The 17,160-nt window shown below is 37.0% G+C and overlaps 5 protein-coding genes across 6 annotated transcripts; 4 read left to right on the top strand and 1 right to left on the bottom strand.

Annotated features, from left to right (window-relative positions):
- The first annotated feature begins 4 nt into the window (after positions 1 to 4).
- LOC145215605 (ADP/ATP translocase 3-like) lies at positions 5 to 1,257 on the top strand. Its single transcript, XM_080084326.1, has one exon. It carries the CDS (start codon positions 85 to 87, stop codon positions 994 to 996), a length of 912 nt encoding a protein of 303 aa, XP_079940452.1. The 5' UTR covers positions 5 to 84; the 3' UTR covers positions 997 to 1,257.
- Positions 1,258 to 2,858: 1,601 nt separating this feature from the next.
- LOC145215609 (E3 ubiquitin-protein ligase RNF185-like) lies at positions 2,859 to 6,451 on the bottom strand. The gene is made up of 3 exons (XM_080084332.1): positions 6,194 to 6,451; positions 4,756 to 4,942; positions 2,859 to 4,167 (listed from the first exon to the last, which is right to left on the bottom strand). Exons 1-3 carry the CDS (start codon positions 6,343 to 6,345, stop codon positions 3,949 to 3,951), a joined length of 558 nt encoding a protein of 185 aa, XP_079940458.1. The 5' UTR covers positions 6,346 to 6,451; the 3' UTR covers positions 2,859 to 3,948.
- Positions 6,452 to 6,703: 252 nt separating this feature from the next.
- On the top strand, positions 6,704 to 7,799 carry LOC145215610 (dnaJ homolog subfamily C member 4-like). Its single transcript, XM_080084333.1, has one exon. The coding sequence runs from the start codon at positions 6,874 to 6,876 to the stop codon at positions 7,420 to 7,422; it is 549 nt and encodes a 182-aa protein (XP_079940459.1). The 5' UTR covers positions 6,704 to 6,873; the 3' UTR covers positions 7,423 to 7,799.
- A 4-nt stretch (positions 7,800 to 7,803) lies between these two features.
- LOC145215599 (run domain Beclin-1-interacting and cysteine-rich domain-containing protein-like) lies at positions 7,804 to 14,142 on the top strand. Its single transcript, XM_080084313.1, has 21 exons — positions 7,804 to 7,870; positions 7,928 to 8,093; positions 8,294 to 8,457; positions 8,530 to 8,648; positions 8,838 to 8,944; positions 9,044 to 9,113; positions 9,264 to 9,968; positions 10,033 to 10,083; positions 10,320 to 10,418; positions 10,589 to 10,677; positions 10,780 to 10,917; positions 11,118 to 11,298; positions 11,353 to 11,410; positions 11,470 to 11,608; positions 11,838 to 12,051; positions 12,334 to 12,451; positions 12,513 to 12,633; positions 12,696 to 12,768; positions 13,139 to 13,320; positions 13,743 to 13,906; positions 14,020 to 14,142. Exons 1-21 carry the CDS (start codon positions 7,839 to 7,841, stop codon positions 14,051 to 14,053), a joined length of 3,024 nt encoding a protein of 1,007 aa, XP_079940439.1. The 5' UTR covers positions 7,804 to 7,838; the 3' UTR covers positions 14,054 to 14,142.
- A 283-nt stretch (positions 14,143 to 14,425) lies between these two features.
- Positions 14,426 to 17,142, top strand: LOC145215606 (protein rogdi homolog). Of its 2 annotated transcripts, XM_080084328.1 has the most exons (7): positions 14,636 to 14,838; positions 14,948 to 15,081; positions 15,277 to 15,415; positions 15,672 to 15,872; positions 16,060 to 16,250; positions 16,732 to 16,858; positions 16,921 to 17,142. In XM_080084328.1, the coding sequence occupies exons 1-7, from the start codon at positions 14,809 to 14,811 to the stop codon at positions 16,954 to 16,956; spliced, it is 858 nt and encodes a 285-aa protein (XP_079940454.1). In that variant the 5' UTR covers positions 14,636 to 14,808; the 3' UTR covers positions 16,957 to 17,142. The 2 variants fall into 2 exon arrangements, with proteins under 2 accessions (XP_079940453.1, XP_079940454.1); XM_080084327.1 differs by having other exon boundaries at positions 14,426 to 14,838; positions 16,732 to 17,142.
- Positions 17,143 to 17,160: the final 18 nt, after the last annotated feature.

The raw sequence follows: 17,160 nt of genomic DNA, 5'->3' as shown, positions 1-17,160 counted from the left end.
TCTTTGCCAGTGTTCATCTGTTGGAATCGGTTCAGGTTTGATCTACTCTTTAACTTCAATTAGTTTGTAAAAGAAGAATTAAAAATGCCATTCAGTTTTGTAAACTTCGCTCAAGATTTGGCTGTTGGTGGAACGGCGGCAGCTATTTCCAAAACTATCGTTGCCCCAATTGAAAGAGTAAAGTTGTTACTTCAAGTCCAAGCAGCATCAAAGCAGATCGTCGCTGGAACCGAATACAAAGGTATCGTAGATGCCTTCGTAAGAATTCCACGCGAGCAAGGATTTGTATCATTTTGGAGAGGAAATCTTGCTAACGTCATCCGGTATTTTCCAACCCAAGCCCTAAACTTCGCATTCAAGGACACTTACAAGCAGGTTTTCCTGGCTGGTGTCGACAAGAAAACCCAGTTCTGGCGATATTTTCTGGGTAACCTAGCTTCAGGTGGAGCAGCAGGAGCTACTGGTTTGTGCTTCGTTTATCCTTTAGACTTTGCTCGTACCAGGCTTGCCGCTGACGTTGGAAAGGGTGATTCAAGAGAATTCACTGGTCTAGCCAACTGTATTGCAAAAATTGCAAAGCGTGATGGAATCGGAGGTCTGTATCAAGGTTTCTTTGTCTCAATCCAAGGTATTATTGTATACCGTGCCGCGTACTTTGGTACGTACGACACTGTGAAAGGAATGCTTCCTGATCCAAAGAACACCCCAATTATTGTCAGCTGGCTAATTGCCCAAACCGTCACAACTGGAGCTGGTATCATCTCCTATCCATTCGACACCGTACGACGTCGCATGATGATGCAGTCTGGCCGAGCTAAGGAGGATATCATGTACAAGGGTACCATCGATTGCTGGCGTAAGATCCGCCAACAGGAGGGAGGCAAGGCTTTCTTCAAGGGAGCTTTCTCCAATGTTCTTAGAGGCACAGGTGGTGCCTTGGTGCTGGTCCTTTACGATGAGCTTAAGAGCGCTCTTTTCGGAAAATCTGTTCATTAATGATGCAAGCAACAGGGTTTTAAGTTCGGCATATTTTTTTTGTTCAAACATTAGTGAAGTTTTTCCAACCAATATTTTAGAAAATTCCTGTTTCGCATTGCACAGAAGTAAGATGCATTTTCTAAGTCGCCATTTAACTTATTGATTTAGAAACAACAAGTTCTTTTTGCCCTGTGTATTGCAGTGTAAAATCTTTTTATGGTTTCGCAAAGTCCATATTTGTGTGCATTTGTTGTCTAAATAAAAACTGGCTGTATATTACTTGTGCTCAACAGCTGAACAGTCAGGATCAATATTCAGGCACATTGGGTCAGTTTCTAATCTCAGTTTTTGTGCTTCACACAAGCAGGGTATATTTATTACTTCTTGAACATCAGGAAAATTGTGTATTACAGATTGTTTAGCAAACACACACCTGAATGATCTAACAAAACCAATAATTTTTTTAAAATTGTTGGAACAAATCGAATTATAGATACAAAGGCAAATACTTATGTAGATTTCATTAAAGTCACAGACAAGAACTGACTCACAACCAACACATGCATTTTGCTCATTTCATTTTTAACAAATCAGCTCATTGGTAATAGCAACAGACCTAATGTCTTAAAGAGTTATCAATGAAATTAAAAGAAATGTTTGTTTTTGTTTGTAATTTAAATGTTTGAGCATTAACTAATATACTTCGAACTTTATTACCAGGGGTCACAAACAAATACATTTTAAAAATTACGAAAAAATTGTAAAATAATTTGTGTATTAGCTCTTAGATTTCCATAATCTTAGCATATATCAGAGTGGAGAAGTTCATGTTTTGCAAACAATTGTTTCAACCTTCGATGCTGGCGAACTCTTGGAACAGGGTCAAATTTATGAAAGCATTGTTTTATGACTGAATTGCAGATGGGTATGTGATCCAAAAAGTTCAAAGTATGACCTTTTTCAAAGTATGATTCTGTCATCTAATATTACTTGATCACATAAAAGGCTTAATTGACATGAATATTACAAGTTGGTTATTGTTTCTCTAAAAACACAGGTCTGCAAGTGCAAGCATGGAATTACTTCACCAGAACAACCTTCAATTGACACCGGGAAAGAGACAATACAGTTCTAGTCAATGATTAACAAAGTTGGCAACTGTTGTTGGAAGCAAAGTTACCTACGGTTTGAAATCAATCGAAAAATCCTGCAAGTGACAATTGACTTGTAAAAATATGATACTAGATTTCTATTATCTTGTTTCGTACGTGAAAAAGTTTTTGAACTCCGCCGAGGGTATTTATGTTGCGTCAGCAATATAATGTTGTTCAAATATTACCGGGGACGAATCGTAGAAACGTCAACGCAACTAAAACTGTATTGCGTAACACGGTATGACGCAAATTAATGCCGGTATTCGCTATGACGTCAGAATTGCGCAACACAGTTTTAGCTTTCACTGGGAAGCGCGAAGGCTTTTGAAACAATAAAAATGTAAAATATTCATCGGCAATAAAAAGTCACACGACTTCATTAAACTTGTTTCAAAAGGTAAAGGCGCTAGCACGCGACCAAGAACAAGATAACGAAAAAGCCATTGCGCGGTATGGATAAAAAAACATTAAAACAGACAGGAAAATGGGATAACACAGAACTGCCGGTTAACCAGTTGTGTAAAAAACTTGAAAAAACTAGCAGACTCAGACCTTTCTTTTTGCCTAAAGTCAAACTTGAATCACAAGACTTGCAGACCCAAAAAATGCACGAGTTAAGTCAGCTGAATTAGGAGACGCTACTTATTGTAGCAAAACTAAGTTAAATACTTGAAATGTATAAGCATAAAAGGCCACAACCCACAAGCAACATAGACAAATACGAAATAGTTTTAAAAACATTTATTAATAATTCTGAACAGTAAGACAAAAAACAAATAAAATTGCACAAAAAAATGTTTTTCCGAAGGCGTGCCAATTCATGCATATTTGTCTGTGTTATTTGGGTCACTCCACAAAATGTCATTCAGTAGCACAAAGAAAAACTTAATGGTATGACAGCAATTAAGTTTGCAATGGCAGGAATCATAACTTGAAACATGTGAATCAGGGAGCAATGAAATCGGTGGTGCTTATGGCTTGCATGCAGTGATGGGATTCAATTTTTTGTCACCTGGTTCTATCAACAAAGTCATATTTTTCAGCCGGTTCTGTTACAAAAAGTCCATTGACAGTAACCAGTAATGCTAACCGGTTCGCTGATCTCATAAAATTCCGTGAGACGGTTCCATAGAACCGGTGCGAACCGGCTGTATATCCCACCACTGCTTGCATGTGTTAAAAAGTGGGCATGCAAAATTAACGACCAAAAACTTTTAGAGAAAAATAGAAGATTTCAGTGTCGTGTTTATGACTAATGTATGTTTTCCCTGTTTTGTGAAAGTCGTACAAACAATTATGGTTTGTTACCAAATAAACCGTGAAAATAGACATACTGTATTAACAATTATGGCTCTTTAAGCAGATTTTCATTGTAAAGTAACTGACCCATACAATACACCTTCTTAAAGATAAAGACACACTGCAATACACAATGTATAAGATATCGAAATGTTGGTGACTTTACAATAAAAATCTGCTGAACTTGCAAAAATTGTTAACGCATGTGCTTATTGCGCACTGAATCCCAAAGTTATGTTTAAACAAATAAGAAAACTTGGGGAATTTAAAATGTGTGACTGACCAGATAATACTTTGTCACAATTAACAATTTTGCTGTTGTTTAATCAAACAACCCTTGTTGCAAAACTTCTCAAACTAAAACAAACAAGTTCACGATATTCAAAAAAACATTGAAATCATTGAGGGAAAATTCTGCAGCAAATAAGTCAGCAAAAAACAATTGCCAACATGACAATACTTAACACCAGAAAACTAAAAACATATTTTTAAACAAAAGTTAACAAACCTGGAGCAGTTACAAGAAAAACAACCAGAACATGAGAATAACAGCGACCCACAGGAAGACACGAGACAGCATTTGTTCATCTTGATATTGCGCTCCTCCAAAAGGTGGGGGCCTGGGTCGGCCGTCATTAATATTAAATAATGTCCCGAAAAATCCAAATGGAAAAGCCCCAATTCCAAAGGACATCTGAAAACTTCCATCACCAAAGTTAAGTCCAGGAAATCCAGGCTAAAAATAATTCAGAATAAATACAAAATGACCACAAGTGTTGCTAAAACAAAAAAGTCACTGACCCAAAATTTTTGGCAGATGTTGGTAAAAAAATAAACTTAATGTCTACGCTAACACATTAGCCTCTTCCTTATAATATTGAAATTAACATAACATGAAACATTATGGCAGGGGTTCTTAACCAGGGGTACGAAGCACCAAAGCAGGGGGTATGACATGCAGTGTAAAATTATATTTAGGCATATTTGTGAAGAATGCGTAACAAGTTACTTTGTTATGTGTCTTGGGCTGATTTGATTTGACTGATTGTTGGTGTGCTGTAAATATTGTTGAACTTACAAGACTGTTTTAATGCATGCATTCAATACATAAGTTATAAATACACGGAGTTCAATTCCTATTATTACAATTTTATTTACTTCCGTTGGCCATTGAAGGCAGGAGTACGAGAAAATTTCATGAAAGCTCAAAGGGTACAAGGGCTAAAAAGGTTAAGAAACAGTGCATTATAGGGTTGTGAGCATAACATAAGATCGAAATATAGCACAAATTAAGAAGAAAAAAAAACAATTGTGGAAAACTTACATTTCGGTTCTCAGCTTCTGGTCTTTGTGCTTGAGGTCGTGGTGGAAGTTTTTCCCTCGGATCCTGGTTATTTGTGCTTCCTCTTCCATACAAAGGAACAACTTTGTCTTTTCCAATACCAGCTTTACAAACCGGACATTCCTGGCGATTTGGTTTCGTCTCCAACCATTGATGCAAACATGGCCAGCTGTTCACCACATAATACAACATAAAACCATTTGATTCACAATTTTTAAACTAAAGCCTAAACAAAAATACCGTGCATTTAAAATATATATACAGGATTGCTTGGATCCTTTAATATCGCTTGGTACGTCTTTACTTTATTCGTGGCAACTTTATTCTGCTTGGTGCAGCTTTACCTAGCGATATAAACGAGCGCTAAGTGGCATAAAGGTACACCAAGTGATATAAATGTTCACCAAACTATTTAAAGGTGCACCCCGCGAAATAAACATGCATCAAGTGATATAAATGTGTGCCAAGTATTACAATGCTGTGCCTAGCGTTGATAATAATGCACCAAGCAATCCAGTATATTTTAGATGCACCAAAAAAACAACCTGTTGCTTGGTAAATAAAGCCTAATGAACCTTGTGACAATCAAATAAAAAAAGGCATTTGTGTTTAAACCTACTGATGCTATGTGGCATGGAATTGCAAAGTTTTTTTATTGTGATGAATATATTTCTAGCTGCAGTGCTAAACAGTAAAGGGTGCATTGGATCATGGCCATACAGTTGCAGCTACACCGCATAAAAAAGCATTATGTTTCAAGGTCATAAGAAACTGAGGTTGATCATTGTGGGTAAACATGACCCAGTCTGCAGAACATGGCAGTTCTTGACGAGAACTCGCGCGTGCACGACCCTTAAGTTCGCGTGCAAGGCCAATTTCAGCAGGCGCAAAGCAACTAAAATAGGTCAACACAGTCCAATTAAACGCCTTTGGTGCAAAATTTGCGCGAGCAAACCCAAAAAATTGGCATGCAAAATTTTTTTTTTAAATAAATCACACGTGCACCTGCCACATTCTGCAGACTGGAACATGACTGAATAAGGTAGGGGACATTAGTGGGAGCAGTCGAGAGGCCCCCAAACTAACCACCCATACTAGATGGATGGTGTGGTTCAACAGGAAAAGAAACCCTGTTGAATGGTTTCAAGTGTTGGAAGGAAAATGCACATAAGATGTTCTTTAAATTTAAGTATTTATTGTTTTGTTTTTTGGTATTATATTAGTTAAAATGGATATGGGTGGATGTGTGCTGTATTTAGCATGCACATCTCATCATTATATAAGTACCATAAACTTATATTTATCCATTCTTTCTTTCACGATGCTATTACAACAGATTTAATTTGTATGTATGTCCGAGGATGTAAAATCAGCTTTCAACCACCATTTAAATCAAATATATAGGATGACATTAACTTACCAGAAGAGGTGTCCACAGTAGCTTATCACTGCATCTTTGGCAGTATCAAGGCAAATATTACATTCAAACTGGCCGTTATTTTCACCACTGCCATCACTGATCGGATTCGTGGTGGAATGACTTGTTCCAGGTTGATCTGTTGATGGCTCCATCTTTTACACCTCTGTTGTAAAACTTATTTGTACCGAGTCTCACCCAAATGGTCACTGGTTCTATTTCTTACCGCCTAAACCTGCCATACGAAAAGACACAAAAATAAGCAAATTCGACAACTGACACGCCGCCTTAAATTCGAGCGAGATGACGAAATGTGTCGCAGTCGGTCTACTCATGAATCGGCGATTATTTACATTCAGTCGACCATTAATGGCTGTACGATATTTTTCCCGTTACAAAATAAAAATATAACAAGAATTTCTTGTGGTAATTTATCGAAAACTCATTGGAACGATTGTGTGCATTCATTCATGCATGAAGCGATTTGCTCCAGTCCAGTGATTTTTATCAGCTGATTTATGACGTCATTGTGTTGTATTTTTTTTTGGTCATATTTATTGACGAAACAAACCTAGTGTTATTTTGACGTGGAAAGGTGAAATAACATAATGGTTATGGACACGATTACCGAATAGTTTTAAGAACAAGCTGGAATTTCTGCACAATGGATTAGAATTAGAATAATGTTAATGTTACATCGTCTAATAAGCTTGAAGAAGCCATTTCTTTGCTCTCCAAAACAATTACAAAATGTTCGCTGTTTCGTAAATCATTATGACACGCTTGAAGTGGATCCTACTGCAAGTTCTGATGAAATCAGACAAAGTTACATTGCCAAGTGCAAAGAGTTTCATCCGGACAAACACCATGGAGATGTAAAAATGCAGAAAAAGTTTGTTCAAATTCATGCTGCTTATAAAGTCTTGAGTGACCCTGTATCAAGACGGAGTTATGACCACTCAACTTGGATCAACACAGGATCGAAGCCTTTTTCCAAGCACACGACACAGGACAATGTGAACAGGAATATTCCACATAACGTTACAAAACAAACACATGCAAAGTTTTTTGCACTGTTTGTGACATTAGTAGTTATGTATATCTATTTAGTTTCAATCGAAGACCGCATGAGAAGGAAACAACAACATGATCAAGTTATTTCCTACATTCAAAGAGAACAATTTTATAGAAATTATGTACAAAAACAAAAATCTCAAAACAAAAAGGAGTAATCCAGTATGCAGAGTATGGCAGCAGCACCTGTGTGTTGTTTATGGAATAAAATACTTGCACACCAGTTTTTGTTGCCTGCTTATGAAAATTAAGCATAAAGTACTGTCTGGCTCTCTTTTAAACGTTCATTGTTTTCTGTACAATCAGTCTTGTGGTCCTAGAGGTTTTGCATGTGGTAGATAGTGGTCTTGCATGCCCAAGATCTTGTAGGAACTGCCATATTTTGCAGACTAAGTAGGAATGGTGTCAACTTGGTTATGTAGCAGTGTGGCCATTTTCCAAATGCAATGCAATTTTCTGTTTGTGTTTTTTATGAACTGTGTTGGTCATTTGCTTTTTTTTCTTATTACATGCATTTACTGTGCTTTGACAGAAAGTAGTGACTAGAGAAATCTGCTTGTGAAATGAGTTTGACATGACACATGTTTTGGATAGTCAGTACCACAGGTACAAACTTATTTTCCACAAAGATTTTTTTTCCCTAAAACCTTTATTTTGTTGCAGTGATGAAAGATTAAAACTGTTTTCTAACTTGAAGACAACAATTGAAAGGATTGTAAGCCAACATTCAACTGATATTCTGTATGTTCATGGCGGTGTTACATCTCTGGTAAAAAGTTTTGATGCAATTTTTCGTCATGGAATAAAGCCTTCAACAAAATTTAACCAAGTAAGTTTTCATTTTGAAACTACCTATACCCAACAACTACCAGATTTGAACCCTATCTCAACCTCTTGTGTGTTTGGTAATGTAATGTTTCATGTGAAACTGCTATAGTGCTAGCTCTACAGTGTTGTTGTGCCCTTACTGAAAACTTGGGCCTTATAAAAGTAAAAAGATTGTTTGACAAGACCAAGTTTTATTTAAAGGTTGATGTTGCTGATGTTGAAGACTACTGGTTGTTTGTTGAAACCTTGCAATGGTTAAATCCCTCATTTGCTTTTGACATTGAAAACCTCAAGAAGTTTGCATTCAGCGACTCAACCCACGGAACTTCAAACAAAACTAAATCACCAACTTCATATCATGTCAGGTATTACATCATGTCATTGCAGAGAGAGTAAAACGTTAATTTGCTAAAACATGTCACAAAAAACTTTCACAGGAGAAGAAGTAAAAGTCGTGGTCAACTGTGGTTGGAAAAATCAATAAAAATGAAAAATTTATCGACACAGATTAAATGTCTCCTTGCAGGAGGATCTTCAGTATCTCAGCATTACTATGGCAAGTACAAAGCTTGAACAACAACAAAATTAGTTGTTTTCAAAACAAGTTGATGGAACATGTTACAGTGTTGTATGTCATACCATTAGGATTAAAACTTTGCCCTGGTGTGATTTATTATGGCACAACCAAGACACAGACTGTGAGATCCTCCTAAAGTTAAACTGACTGATTTATTTCATGTCACAGATTGGGCATTTTTGCGAGATGCAAAGTTCGTTTCAGCTACCCTGATTTGCCTTGAAGCATTAGAACACAACTCAGCCACATTACTAGCCGATGTTCCTGTGGATTTGGTAGGAAGTTTTGATCAGAGCTTAAAGATGATGGATTAATGTCAAATGTAATTAATCACTTAGTTGATATCAGGATGCAAATTTGTTTTATGTTTTCAGTTTGGAAAGTTGGAGGACGCGTGCTCCGACAGAAAGTTTGTACGAGTGCACAGCACTGACACAAGCATTGGTGAGCAGGATTGTGTTGTTTGAATAAAAGTTATGCAGAAATTTATATTGTAATGAATATATTTCTAGCTGTGAAAATATTGCATTGTTTGTGAGTATATGTTAAGTGTTAGATGCAAGCCTAATGCAACTTTTATTAATTTTTTAACAGTTGAAAACCTAGTTGTGCCAAACGAAGCAGAGCTATTTCCTAGCAACAAACCGTCCTCGCAAGACATAGTGGACCCTCTCTGTGGAAGTTTGCAGCCAACAAAAGTCTTTCCTCTTCATCGCACAAGTGGAAACCATTATGCGACGTCGGAAGCCAGTACAGCAGCAGATGACCAGTTGTTACTAGTTAACAACATGGGGAGTGTGGCATCAGCAGCTAGTTGTCTGGGAGGCTGTTCCTCAAACTTGGATCTGACTGCTGACAATATTTCAGCTACTTATCAACTGCTACAGACCGACGATAACCTTCCATTTTATTCCAAGCCATTGTTCAATGATGACTCCAGTGAAGACTTTAATGATGACCTGGGATTTTTACTGGGAGTCACTAATTCAAGTCAGATGACAGTTGAAAGCCCTCATATATACCATGTCAGTGAAAGTGATGAGATCGCCCCTAATTCCAGACATTTTCCTGAAACAAGAAGTGAACAACATCAACTTAGTGCTTTGCCGGATGTTGTAGTATCAGCCGAAGAGTCATTCCTCTCTCAGCCAATCACAAAACACTTTTCCATTCCACCAACCAATCCGGATCAGTTCGATGACATGTTATTACCAGTGTCCATGAACGTTTCAAACAATGCGCAACAAACAAATACCAAATTAAAATTTTCATCTGAAATTGATAATTCGCTGAAACAAAGTAAGGGTCAATATATGTTGAGTTGTACAACCTGATGAGTAAAAAAATGTTGTTTCTATTTCAGATTCTGTACAGACTCACCGAAGATCTCGATCTGATCACATTAAAGGACAAAGTAAGGGATTTAAATTCATCTGTTTGTGGCATGTTAGCAGTTTTTAACAAACTTTTAATGTTGGGTCTTGCTTATAATCGGAGTTGCCATACTGTCCTTATTATGAAGGACAATGTCTTAGAAAAATTTACTGTCCTTATTTCTAAGAAATTCCTTGTTTTTGACCTGAGTCCTTATTTTCAACAATTACATGGAACAGACCAGACTTAGCTTAATATTCCTTTGTTTCCCAACAGAAATATTTTCCAGTGATGAAGCTACACAGAATATTCTGTTAAATACAAGTAGTTCATTTCCTTCTCTATGTGATATTGATGGTAATAGTGAGAGCCAAGGTAAATTTCTGCAAAACTGTTTGTATGTTTTGTAAAACACAATCCAGTACAGAGAAATCTGAGCAAAAAGTATCAATTATAAAAATTTTACAACGAAATAATTTAAGCAATTTGTCAAAGTAACGTATCTTTTCCACCATCTCTCAGAAATGAATATGAACATTTAACAGATTATAGAAATGAAAATACTCCAAAGACAAGAAGTTTAATGACATTCTTGCAAAACCAGGATCTTACCACCTGTGCTGACATTGACAAGGTAAGTTTGATCAGTCAACAAAACATTACGAACCTTAGTAGAGTATTGATAGTGTGGATGATGGTCAGAATTGTTGCTTCATACATTTGCATATTTTTGCAGGAAAATGCCCATTTCCACTTTAGTGAGATGTTGATTGGGGCGATTGAACAAGTCAAATGTCAAGTAAAGAACAAAACTGAAAACAACCAAGCAATGCAAGTTGCAGCCAACAACTTTTTAATTGGTGCAGAATTTGGGGTAATTATGAAACCTAGCCGCAGTTTTTTGCTTGAAGAACGACCCAAAAATTTCATGCTAGTTCAGATGAAAGAAACTTATATTCAAGTCCAGATAACAATGTATAAGCTGTTGCTGCCAGGCATAATATCAACTTTACAGATAACAATACTATGTGCAGAATTTATATACGCCACTGATTAATATAAATGTGTTTGTAGCAACCTCCTGCAGCAACCACTACACCACCAGTATATGTTGGAACCACATCCAGTGTTGTAACATCGCCATCTTGTGGTTACTCATCCCCATTCGGAAGCATTACCTCCGATGATGATTTATCACACTCTGTTTCGTCAAGTAATCTTGCTTTGTTGCCAAACACACCTCATAGTACAACTGGTAAGTTATAGAGTGTAATAATCTGATAAGTTAAACATTTTTAATATTTTACAGTTTCTGATTTGTCGTCTCCAATTCCAAGTGAAACATCTTTACCTCAGTCAAGTAGTTTGTAAGTAGACTTGTTATTATTTTCAATCAACCTTTACAAACTTAAACTTTTTGAAACAGAAATAAATTACTGAGGATGGATTCTTTCCGCACTGCCGAGTCAATTGCGATTGGTTTGCTCAAAACATTTTCTGGGCAACGTCGAGTTACTGCATCCGAAGTGAAATGGTTAATTTCAGAAGAAGATGTGCCTCAAAAGGTCTGGTAAAAGTGTAACAGTCAACAATGCCCAACAAAAGAGACTGGACAAGAATTACCATTGTTTTAAACTATGAAAGGAATTATGAAACAGACCTTCACAGGGAGGCCATGAACATTTCATACCAAGGATTTGGCAATCACATTTATTTTGAAAACTTATGTTAAAGACTGCCTTGAAGTGAAAGTAACTAAACTTCCTATCATAATTAAAACTTCATCACTTGCAGCTTCTTCCTATGCCTTCATCCACTTCAATTGATCCGGATGTTGCAACATCGAATGATGCCAGCCTCGATTCATCTGTACGTATCCGTGGCAACCAGGACTGGGCCCCGCCTCGACCCCAGATTATCTTCCACACTCCGGTAAGATTAAAACTGAAGGTTGCCATGGTGAAGCAGAACTATCGATGCGCTGGATGTGGAACGCTCGTCAACAAAGGTCAGATTTTACGGGTTAAATCAATATATATTTTAAATATGGGCACTGTATTTGGCCCATCCCTAGAACACACAGTGTTTGGGTTAAGTCAAAATGAAAACATGTTTAAGTATGAATAGCTGCAACACCAGCATATCTTCAGAAAAGAACATATGAGTGTCATATCAACTATGTGATGACAAAGACCAATACTGATAATATGCCCAATATCGGTACCTGTGATTGGCCCATTCCTAGAACACACAGTGCCAGAGATGTTCAAGAAATGTTGTTTATTTTCAGCTTACATGAAAAGGTTTCGATATTGCGAATATGTGGGGAAATATTTCTGTTCCTGTTGCCATGACAACAAATTGTCTGTGATTCCAGCGAATATTCTTCACAAGTTCGACTTTACTCGGTAAGAATCGAGTTAATGAAAAGTAACCTCAACTATTAATGCATAACCTTTACTGGGACAGATACAAAGTGTCAAACTTCAGTTACGATCTGATCCAAGGAATTAGCAGTGACCCTTTGTTCAACCTCAATGACATCAATTCAAACATTTACAGGAAAGTCAAATCACTTTCATCCATACTTGTAAGTGTTTCGTTAAATACAAATGTACAAGGGGTTAAAATGTGATATTTCTACTTTCCAAGGCCCTCAGGAAACAGATGCTACCATTGTTCAAATACATCCAGGCTTGTCGCTTGGCAACTTCTGCTGTATCAGGTGATTTTGAACATTTAAAAATTGTAACACAGCACAACCTAACCTTTCTACTAATCTATAACATTGTTGCACTAGGTGCAAGCATATAGTTGCAATGCTTAAAGAAGCATGACAGCAGTTACTTCAGCATTGTAAGCATTACCAAGGCATCCAGTTTTTTTGCTAAACACACCTTTAAAAATTAAGTTATCTGCAGATGATGCTTGAACACTCAAGGAAGTATTTCTATAGACCAAGTGGCATGTATGCAAACCAAAGTTATTTAAGTGCTAAGTCTAAACTCAGAACTTCTAAACTCAGAGGAGATGCAAACATATCTCTGGAGTTTCACATCTCTAGTTAACAAGCAGTGGTGTTTTATGTCTAACAGATGATGAAAGCAACACTCAGACATTGAAGGCACAGCTTTCCAGTCTTGTGCCCCAATACATGCTCGACGGTGACGTTCACCTGTACAGTTTGGATGGACTGATTGAAGTGAAAAGCGGAACAATGCTGCACAATGTTAAGGAAGCAGTTTCCATGGCGACTAACCACCTCAATCAGTGTGAGGTTAGACACAAAAGTATTTTGGTTCTAGTCTGTGTTGGTCTAAATCAGTGGTTCTCAAACTTTCTAGTATATTTTGGGCCTCATGGTCCCCTTTGAATAACAATGTAAGATCTGTGGCCCCATGCAAAAAATTTGAATGGCAAACTCGTGTAAGTCGAATAGAGTAAATAACAAACTGCAATGCTGACCAACCCCAATATGGATAAAGAATGTAAGGGAATAAAGATATTTGCAGCACACACTCAATTCTGCGCATTATAAGACAAAACGACTCATTGATTTTTAGTGGGTGTTTGTTGGCCCCTCTGGGGGCGAGGGCCCCGGTTGAGAACCACAGGTCTAAATCTCTCGGTCAAACTTCCTTTGAACATCAAGCTCAGTTAAAACTTCACTTTGAATGTAAGAATTGTTTTTACTTTCAGTTGTGCCAAATGAAGGGATTTATTTGTGAATATTGTAAAGACCACAGCCACATAATTTTCCCACACCAACAAAACACAACAACGTGTGAAGTCTGCCATTCTTGTTATCACACAAAGTGTTTTAATCCTCACAGCTGTCCCAAGTGCAAAAGAATAAGCAAAAGGCAAGTGATGTTGTTGTTATTGCTTACAAAACTGAGTGGCAAAAATGTACAGTTTTGTAAAAATATTTGAACTAAACTACCTTAAACAATTAAACATTCCCATATTATTGCAGGAAGGAGCTCTTAAGAAGAAAGGAACTTGTTTAAAAGTGTTATTTCAACCCATCTCATATTTTATCATGCATTGTGCAATATTTTTGTGCCTTGATCATTCAAATACAATATTTTTACGATGATATTGAGTGTAGTTTACTTGTGAATGTTAAGTTGCACCTTTGCACTAAAACCATTCACATGCTGGAAATAGTTAGGCAATGTGTTAATAGTATTTACTTTAAGTGGGTCATGTGATGGACAAATGATGGGCAAATGATTCATACATACATTAGGATCTCCACTGCCATCTAGCGGCGAGAAGCAAACGACAACAACCAAACATTACACTGTAATGCATTTTTAGTGTGTTTAAGCAATCATAATTCTAAGCCAAAATCTTTACCTTCTTGCGTGCGATGTTCAACTTCGGTATGTCACGTTTGTAGATAAATGGTCTTCCGGAGGGTTTTTAAATCGAACGCAGGTTAATAACCACGTTTGTTTTTGAATGTTGAAAATAGTTTGACTTTGGTGGGCAAACCTAATACTATTATAAACACTGAACGCAAGTTAAACCCACATGACAGTCCCGTGAACGAGATACGAATGGCGACAACCTACTTTCCTAAAAATGAGTCAGTTTTTTTGTGTAGCACGATAACCGATCATGCGTGACGAATGCGATCAGCTGAGTAAAAAAATATTGATTGCAGAGAAAATATTCGTAATACTTTACAAGTGATGAGTTTGTAACTTTGCCTTAATATCTGGCGCGCCGTTTACCGGCAAGATTGAGGCACTAAGAAATGATGCAACAGCAAAATAAGCTACACCAGGTAAATTTGCAATTTGCATGGGTAAAAATATTAAAATTTAAACACTTGCTAAATTTTTTAGTAGAAACAAAAAACTAACTTTAAAACTTTTCAATGTAATGATATTTAGGAGGTGAAATGGTTGGTGGAGAATGAAGTGCCGTCAGTGCTTGATCACATCCACAAACTTATTACACAATGTTTAAAATCATCAACTTCTAGCAAATCCAGCAAGTTCCATTTAACATGCACAACATCTACATGGCAAGTGTTTCTATTTGTTTGTTGTAAGTGTGCAAGAATGCAAGGGTGATTGCGAGATTTAAACTTTTGTTGAACCATACTCTTATCTTAAACATCACTTTACAATAGAAGAAAAACTCAAAACAGCTGTGTAACAGAATAATGAATGCTGAACGTCATTGTGTCTCTTTTAACATGCTTTCAACTTTATTTTAGTGGCAATGAAACAATACGAGGAAGCCTCATTTTACACCAAGACACACTTTGTGGAATGGAAATTTTCATGAAACCCACCAAGACTATTTCAACAGTTAAAGCATCATTTCGTAGCGACAAACAGTGGAAATTACAGCAGGTTCTACTTCAAAAAGCATCTAGGTTTTATTCCTGTTGTGCTTCAGTAACATCACCTTAAAAAGTTTATTCAATCTAGTTTAATGTTTCACTTGAAAACCTTATAATTTCAGGTCAAGAAAATTTAAGTGAGCTTGTTGTGTTTTTGCAGCTGCGGTATTCCACATTTTTTACATTTGCCAGAAGAGCTCTAGAAACTTGATATTATGCCTGGCAGCAATAGCTTATGTATTAAATACTCCACATTGTTTTCATAGATACAAGATGCAGTCAATCATATGAAAGCCATCAAGCAGCTTGTGGATAATATTCTAACTGAGCAGGAATGCATTGATCACTGTGCGGAGGGAATTGTGTGTGTACTGGATGATGTCATCAAAGAATTAATCCGTTGTCAAGCACGTCTAGCAACGCCCTGCCAACTATCACTGAATTCATTAATTGGAAGTGGATTTGCAGTAAGGTTCAGCATTTTGGCTGTTCATATATTGATAAGCATAGTTCTCAAATAAATCTTTGCACGAAAAAATAAAAAAAGGAATTTCACTCAGGTGGTTTGCCACCTACGAAGGATAAACCACACAAACCTTTTTAATTGACTGCTACAATTAACAAAATATCTCAGTTGAAAACTTTTGCCTGCAGAAGATGTTTTCCCCTCCCCTTCCTGGTGACACGCTGGTGAACTTGTACGCGCTCGAGAACCGCCTTGTATTGAATTATTACACGGTGCAACAGGCACATACGAATGCATCACTCAGTCCAAGTAAGAATGGAAAATTACACCAACGAAATCTTGCTGGACGATCGTTAGTTCATCATGCTGGGGCAATGTTGTAAGTGTTTCTTGTATTTATGTAGGAGTGTTTCATCCATTTATCGGTAGCAAGCTTGCCAGTTGTAGGGTCCTACAACACAATGATTTTTTTTCTTTCTTCAACACCCTCGAAGTTTAGTGTCCGTACAAATGCAGCAAACAATTAGACGATAACTTGCAAGAATCTTATGACATGTGTCTTTGTAAATGACGAAAGAAAATTGTATGACTTTTTCAACTAAGGTGCATTGTTAAGATGTCAGTGAGCATTTAATCTCTTAAAGGGAATTCATAACCTAAAAGGATTCGGACTCCATAATTGCCGGAGTCATAAAAAGCCCCTCGTCTTCGGGACTTTGCAACTTTATCTTGTCCCTTGTTAGAATGTTACATTTATGTTCACCTTCTTCAACCCCAATTAGAGAGTAATGGGTAACCTATGCACTAAATAACTCTTTGGTTGTCATGTCGTCCAGTTCACCAGTAATATCTATATTTAGTGAACATGCTGGTATTCGATATGAAATGGCAACCTCAAGTTCAGCAGAATGCATCGTTCCGACCTTGACCAATCTTCTGGACACTGCTTCGTACGTACAAACTATTTGTCAGAATCTGAAGGATAAGGTGATTGAACGCTTACCAAGAGCTCTGTATCTTTTCAACAATGTTAACGTTTACTTTTTCAGCTTACAATGCTGATGCCATTTTGGGTTGCACGGTGACTCTTCCAGCCAAGAGGCAACCTGACAGCATACCTACTGACCACAGTCACTTTTGTAGCACATCATATTTATTATGTAGCAATTTTTGTCAGTATTGTGTTTTTTATAACATTGTCAATTGAATTAGCCATTTATGTACACGTTTCATTTTTGTTGTGCTATCAAATAAATTATGAAGCCTCCTGATCTGCCATCAAACAATCA

This window comes from Phallusia mammillata, chromosome 2 (genome assembly GCF_965637545.1).
Source record: "Phallusia mammillata chromosome 2, kaPhaMamm4.hap1.1, whole genome shotgun sequence".
NCBI classification, from domain to species: domain Eukaryota; kingdom Metazoa; phylum Chordata; class Ascidiacea; order Phlebobranchia; family Ascidiidae; genus Phallusia; species Phallusia mammillata.
The sequence above is the reverse complement of the archived record's forward strand: the minus strand, read 5'-3'. Positions and strand labels throughout refer to the sequence as shown.